Genomic DNA, 7,864 nt, shown 5'->3' with positions numbered 1-7,864 from the left:
CTCTTTCTTCCAATATTACTTACCTTCTTTGACCTCTTAACCTCAGAATCTGTGGATTTAGGAGATTTCTAACCTCTACATCCCTAGAGATTGAATTTAACCATACGTTCTCTGGCACTTCAGAAGAATCAGAGTAGAAATAAAGTTTAGGGAATATGGGGGGGGGGTTCCTAAAAATAGAACCCAATTCATCCACTTCAGTTAAAAATGCCTTTATGTTTTCCAAGCATTTTTGAACTCTTAAACATTTTAAATAAGCTCACTTATGAGTCTTGTTGAAAAATAAATAAAATACACTTGTTTTCATTAAAGGAAGAGGTCTTTTTCTGTCTTAGTTGGTGTTGTTGAAGGAGACAAAACGGAGTCCAAAACTTGGCAAAGGAATACGTTATTAATGACATATTGGTCACAGATGTGCCGATAGACCTACATTTTCTTCCTGCGATTAGTATTTTTAAATTTCCACAAATTACATATGAAAATCCAGATAACCTCCTTCGAAAAGAGAAGGTTGAAATATTAAAGTATTTGCAAAGTCTTCATTTTTAAGGTATTCTAAGTGTGTTTTTATAAATAGGCAAGTGACACATGTTTATTTGCATGTTACTTTTTTAAAGGAGAAATAGTGCTAGATGATGCCAACCTGTACTTATTACCATCAGTTCCAAATGTTCTAAGCAAGTATAGCTACCTGGAGATACTTTTTGGCAATACTTGTGAATTATAAAATCCCTTCCCTTAACAATTCTTAAGGAAATCAGGAAGGCAAAACTCAAGAGGCAGACAGGAACTCTCTAGTAACATGATTGCTTGAGTAGGCCTTTAAAGCAGAGTGTGAGGAGTTTGGCCAAGTTGTGTTCAGTTGCAAAAAATGCTAAAAGGCCTTTAAGGGAGCATTGACAAGACAACTCTGGAAACAGGGTTAGGATTCACCTGAGGGGAAATGGTGTTGGCACCAGTATACCCATTAAGGTGGTTGTAATAGATGGATATAATTCCAGACCCAAGACTCTGAGTAAGGATGTAATGGAAGGAAAAGGTATTTTGTAAAAGAAAAAGGATCAAGAAACACATCTGATGGACATAAAAATAATAATGACAGACTAAAACTTTTATGAGACTTCTTATGAAGTTTTTTAGTCACCTCGATAAGAAACCTAGGCAAGGGAATAACTCCTAGAGGGATGATGGATGCATTGCTTTTCATCACATTTAAACTGACAAGCTAATCAATTTGAAATGTTATATTAATTGAAATTGATATGAAATTGAACAAAAGGGGAAAAGGAGATGGAGAAAAATTAGTGTACCAGCTATGGAAGAAACTGAATTATAACAGAGGGAGGACTATATGGCCAAGTTTCCTGATAGAAGATTATCTGTTTGTATCTTTAATTCAGTAATAATATGCATTTTAAGATGATTTAGTGATCTGATGATTGCATGGACAGATGGCTTTAAATCAGGAGCTCGTAATACACTTTGCAGCCCCAAAGCTATTTGATGTACTGTCAAGGTAGTTACAGTGCTCGATGCTGATCTGGTACTATCTGGTGTCTTGCACGTTATTTCAATGTGTAAGTTCAAGACGTCATACTGTATAGCTTTTAAAAAATGAACCTGTAAGAAAGACAAGTTCAAGCTCTTTTCATTCTCCAAGCACCTCATTTTTGTTGCTCCTCCCCCTAGGAAAGTGACAATATTGGAGGACCCCGATCAGAACATTCACTTGAAAAATCTGTCTCTTCATCAGGCAACCACGGAAGAAGAAGCTCTGAATCTGCTTTTCTTAGGAGACACCAACAGAATGATTGCAGAGGTAATAAACTTTTCTCTGCAAGCTGGTTTTCTATTCTATAAGATATAATAGAATTTTAGGGGCAGCAAAGACCTTAAAAATGATTTCATCTAAATCTCACGTTACAGCTTAGGAAACCTAAATCCAGAGATGTGAGAAGACTTTCTCAGATAGTTAATGGACTCTTTTAATTTTTATATTTTTCCAGTTTATACAAATTGGTTTTCAGTTCATGAATGACAACCCATTAAGTGTCTTAACTATAGAAATTACTGCATAAAGTTTGAAATTTAAAAATACACAATTCATTCTTCTTAATCTCTGATGATCCCTCGTCTATTGACATATGTTTACATATCTATGTATATTCACATATTTAGTGAATTATTATTTATAAAGCATTTAGAATAATGCATGGAACACAGGACGTGCTCTATGCATTTGCAGCTATTGCTCTCAGATCTGGGAACAGCACCATGGTGTGTAATGTAACCATGTCTCAGTGCAGTATTTGGGACATCCTTATACTATTTGTCGTTAATCTGACATCCAAACCTGGGCAGCTATATTTTACATGGGCACCCTAGGCAGGAGACGGGATTGACCCAGATTGGTCAGGGACCCTCATCTCAACCAGGGACTGATTGGAGATGGAGGGTCACGAAGCTCTTATCGGGTAACACTGCAGTGGAAGGAGCAGAGTGATGGTGGTGTGGGAATGGTTCCCCAGACATACAACTTACTGTTACCACTGACAGTTTCCTCTTTAAACCACACACCCACAGTTCTCTGTCTCTGATAACAAGCAGTAGGTGAGGATAAGAAGCTGGGAGGATAAGTAGTCTGAGAAAGTCTATCAACCTACCTTTCTTCTGCCCTATTTCCACCCTCTTGAATGCACCACGTTGGATACAAGATAGATAAATGAAAATCAAATTCAAATAGTGAAAATAGAGTATTGACGTCTGTTTTTGTGCTGCACCCTTAGTTTCATTTGTGGTGGTCATGGTGGTTTCTTTGCATCAGTATTTTCCAATAGACCAACATATAAGTTGAGCTTGTAATATGGATTTAAGGACCCATAAGTGATGATTTTCATTTCATTACATAGTTTTCATTTCAGAATGTCTTCTTTTGCTTTACAATGTTTTGCCTCAACATTTTGCCCAGGTGGTCATCCGTGATGCTCTTATTTGTCACAATAATTAAAGATTAAGGAATAAAGGCAGGTTAAGAATTAAGGAGTATAATGATGGAAGATTTAGCATGCCCAGTTAAAAGTCCTGTTTCTTCATACAGTTATAATAAATAGCAAACCAAGAGATGCAGAATATAGATGGGTCCTGCCCACCAATGGAATATGAAAAGGAGAAAAGGTAGATCCATAAATGTTATTGGAAAACCAAGTGGAGAAAACTGTCCCTGCCTCAGTGCTAACCTTCCTCCAGCAGTGACTCATCCCGAGAGAAAGCAAGGCCTTGTCCTCACAATTACATCCCTTCATCTTGAATGGGTTATTGAGGACTACTGGCCCTGATTCATCCTGATCTTCATTAGCTTAAAAGTGTGGCCATTGCTGTTTAGTTTGTTAACTTTAATCCAGTCATCTACCAATGGGCATTTTGGTTGTTTCCATGTCTTGGCTATTGTGAATAATGCTGCAATGAACATAGGGATGCATATATTTTTTTTCAAATTAACGTCTTGGGTTTCTCTAAATAGATACCTAAGAGTGAAATTGCTGGGTCATAAGGTAGTTTCGTTTCCAGTTTTTTGAGTCAACCCCCCAAAAAACAAACAACCCAATTAAAAAATGGGCAGAGGATATGAAGAGACATTTCTCTAGTTTGTTAACTTTAGCTGACTGCATCATTTCAAACTATTGTTTTGTAAAGTTTTGAGGAGCTCCAACTTCCTTGGTGAAAGTTTATTGTGTTCTACCACCTTACAAAAACACAAGTCTTTTCCTGTTACTTAATGATAAGTATATAATAATAGTATTATAAATAAGCTGAAACCTGAAGAAGTCCAATTTGTATAGTACTGGTATGCATTATTTTTTTACTGTATTCATTTTTCCTTACTGAAGCCTAATTTCTTGTAAAACAAGTCTAGTAGGTTTTGGATGTTTCCATGCTTGCTTCTACTTTTTCTTTGGTAATAAGAGCTACCCTGTTATATTGAGAACCTGCTCAATAGACTTGACATTGTTGTAGACACTTTATGAGGTATGCTCAAAAAATACAGTGAATGTTTAAATAAAAAATAATGTATTACAGTAAAAGACACATTGCCATTAATTCCCCTCAAAATACTCCCCCTCGCTTTGAACACACTCAGCCCATCATTCTTGCCTTTTTCTGAAGCAGTTCTGGAAGTCCTCTTTCGTGAGTTTCTTTAGTTGTGCTGTTATGGCTGCCTCGATGCCCTGAATCAATTCAAAACATTTACCTTTCATGGTCATTTTGACTTTGAGGAAGAGCCAGAAGTTGCACGATGCCAGATCCAGTGAATAAGGTGAATGAAGACACACAGTAATGTTTTTATTTGACAGAAATTACCTTCCAGAAGTGATGTATGATATGGAACCTTTCTGTTGTGATCACAAAATACAGTGAATGCTGCTGCCGAGTGCCATCCAACAGAAAGGCAGGGATCTTCAATACGGGAAGCGGTGCATCAAACCTTAGTTAACAGTGTGGGCAAGTTTCAACTTGTTCGGTGCAACCAGTCAGTTGTGAGCTACGGTCGAGAGAAGGTGTGTTTTAAAGTGTGCTGTCAATCCTCCTCCATGATGACAATGCTCTGTGTCACACATTGCTTCTGGTATATGGCAATTTCTGTCAAATAAAAACATTATGGTGTGTCCTAATCTACCTTGTTCACCGGATCTGGCACCGTGCGACTTCTGGCTCTTTCCCAAAGTCAAAATGATTCAGGACACCGAGGCAGCCATAACAGCACAACTAAAGACACTCACGAAAGAGGACTTCCAGAATGCTTCAGAAAGTGGCAAGAACAATGGGATAAGTGTGTTTGAGGTAAGGGGGAGTATTTTGAGGAAGATTAATGGCAATGTGTCTTTTACTGTAATAAATTTTTTTTTAAACATTCACCGTATTGTTTGATCACACCTCGTATATTTATATATTATTTCTGATTCTTATTTTATAGATGGAAATTGAGATTCAAAGCCTTAGAATACCTGCCCAATGTCTCACAACTAGTAAGTGGCAGAGCCAGGGTTCAGCTCCAAGTCTGACTGATTCAGAAGCTTATGTTCCTTCCTTATGCCACATTTTATAAGTATCATAATCAAATTGGCATATGTCAAAATTTCCAAGTGAGAACATATTTCTGAACTATTCAAAAAGTATAGCAAGTATTTAGCACTTCAGTTTATCACTTGAATTCATTGAAAGCAAATACATAAAAATATAAATGAAAAATAACTGTCAATCCCTGGAAATACTTTATTATTCAGAGTCTCTAAAATAGCATGTTTTAGCCTAGCTGTCAGAATGTAATTTGTCAGTGCAGAACGAGCTTACCAGGATAAAAAGACCATGCTATTCTTTTTTTTAAAACAAGGTTCCCAAATTCCCATTTATACAGAGAAATCCAGAAGTTGCCATGGTAACTAAAAAACATTTGCAAAACAAATTCTGAATATATGAGACACAAAATGAAGGGCTCTTTCCTTTTATATTGTCTCCCAAAGCTAACATTTTAAGGAAAAGTTATCAAGACTAACTTTAACCTCTTCTTATTTATTCAGAACTCTTAAATAATTTCAGTAATCCAACCAATGTTTTGAATAAGACCTTATTACATCATTAGGGTAAATTTTTTAAAAAGTTGAATTGCTGTGCCAAAGAGACTAAATGTTATAGAAGCTGAACTGTGTGTGACCCAGTGTCAAAGCCCTCCAGTAGCATGTGTGACTTGATACTCTTTTGTCTTATAGTTAAATGTTTCTATCATTCAAGCAAGCCTAATTGATCAAGACACTTTTCACTTGATTGTCAGACCCTGCACAGCCCCTTAGCTGGGACCATTTGCTCAACCCTGCCTGTAGTCTAGAGCACTCTGTCCCCAGTTGTGGCCGGAGGATAACTTGCAATAGAACACCCTGTCTTAGTCAAAACACACAGTGTCTTGGATCCTATTTCTGATCTATGGACTCAGAATCTCTGCATTGCAGCCTAGGAATACACATGTTAGCACTTAAATGTGCTCAGGCTAAAGTTGGGGACAGTTTGGGTTTTACTCTTAAGCTGGTTGAAACCCACTCTCAGAGAAATATATGAGCAGGTCCATATTCTGCATCCTTGCCAACACCACTAGATTTGAAAATTCTGCCAATTTGGTAGGCAAAAAAATAAAAATCTTGTTTTAAATTGCATTTTGATTACCAGTTCTTTTATATCCTCATTTACTATTTGTATTTCTGTGTTTTGTTTATGTCTTCTGTTTGTTTTTCTCTTGGAGTATTAGGGTAGGTCTGGTTGATTTGTTGACTCCATGAGGACTGGGATTTGGTCTTGTTCACCCTACAACCACCACTTTTAGAAACAGAGCCTGATACATAGTAGGTGCACAGGAAATAATTATTGAATGAAGGAACATTAAGGATAATAATTTTTTGTTTTTGTCATATATTTACAAACATTTTTTCCATTTTATAAATTTTCTTTTAGTTTTCTTTTTGTTTAATATAGTCATATCAGTCTTTTCATTATATGGTTTCTGCTTTGGATATCATGTTTGGAAGGGCAATAGCTCACTGATCAATAATTCTACCTATTAGAAAGTGTTTTGTTATTTGGAATTGAAATTTGATGCCCAGTCACTTCTATCCCATCGTTTCCTTTTGGCCTAAGACATGGAAAGGGATAGTCATCATCGGGTTGGAGTGAATCTTATCAGAGTTTCTGGACCAGGGGGGATTTTACCTAAATCTTGAAGAAAAAGCTGTTCTGAATTAACAAAATCAAGGTTCATTTTGAATTCTCCCTCTAGAAGCAGTCTCCATTGATAAAAGTGCCATTTAAATATCCATTTAAAGGAGTAACAGTGTTGCCCAAAGTGAATCATTAGACTAACAGAAGCCTCTTTTGTTAGCCAATTTGGAGAAGAGAATAGTGTCTGGGGTCCTTTCCACTAAAATTTCATAGTATTGTCTGTTATGGGTTAAATTATGTCTCCCCATCCCCACCCCCAATCCATATGTTGAAGTCCTAACCCCCAGTACCTCAGAATGTGACCTCATTGAGAGACAGGGTCTTTACAGAGGTAATCAAGTTAAAATGAGGTCATTAGGGTAGGCTCTAAACAATATGACTAGTGTCCTTATTAAATGGGACATTTAGAAATAGACACATATACAGGGAGAATGCCATGACCATGAAAACAGTCATCTATAAGCCAAGGAGAGAGGCCTGGGGATTCTTGCCTCACAACTCAGAAGGAAGAACCCACCTTGCCAACACCTCCATGTGGGACTTCTGGTCTTCAGAACTGTGAGATAATAAGTTTTAGTTGTTGAAGCACCCAGTTTGTTGTATTTTGTCATGGCAGCCCTAGCAAATTAATACAGTGTCCAAATAACATCGGATATAATTTATAAGATTGGTACCTGCTGTAGCCCTTGACCTTGATAACTTCAGGAGCAATAATATGCTGTATCTAGTATACAGTATTTGCTATGGAACTGCTTGAAGGGGAACTTTGGTCAGGGAAGAGCACTCTGCCAACATTGGGAAAGTCCAGCATCCCTTGGGAGGTGGCTTGCTTTCTTTCCACGTGGTTCTTTTCCCAAGTGAATCATCTGGTGAGTTCTTCCAGCCAGTGTTGATGTCCAGCCTGTGGCGACTGCACCATCACTACACATCCCTGCCAGGGAGCAGCAAAGAACACAAGCTCCAGAGAAGACCTGTTCGACTCCTGCTCCATCCCTTCCTAGGTGTATGTCCTTTAGCATGTCACTTAAGCAGTGTAAACCGCACTTTCTAACCTGTAAAATGAGCGTAATAATACCTACTTTCTAGGGTTATAATAATGATT

General features: G+C 37.4%; 1 protein-coding gene across 1 annotated transcript in view; it reads left to right on the top strand.

Moving 5' to 3' along the window:
* LOC109393788 (kinesin-like protein KIF6) overlaps window positions 1-7,864 on the top strand; it is a gene marked incomplete at its 3' end in the record, with an annotated part of 146,162 nt that overhangs the window by 108,100 nt on the left and 30,198 nt on the right. Inside the window, exon 6 of the mRNA XM_019663381.1 lies at window positions 1,690-1,819. Within this exon, the coding sequence (XP_019518926.1) occupies window positions 1,690-1,819 (130 nt within the window). The remainder of the gene's footprint in view (window positions 1-1,689; window positions 1,820-7,864) is intronic.

The sequence above is a fragment of the Hipposideros armiger genome, unplaced genomic scaffold (assembly GCF_001890085.2).
Source record: "Hipposideros armiger isolate ML-2016 unplaced genomic scaffold, ASM189008v1 scaffold_389, whole genome shotgun sequence".
Classification (NCBI taxonomy): Eukaryota; Metazoa; Chordata; class Mammalia; order Chiroptera; family Hipposideridae; genus Hipposideros; species Hipposideros armiger.
The sequence above is the reverse complement of the archived record's forward strand: the minus strand, read 5'-3'. Positions and strand labels throughout refer to the sequence as shown.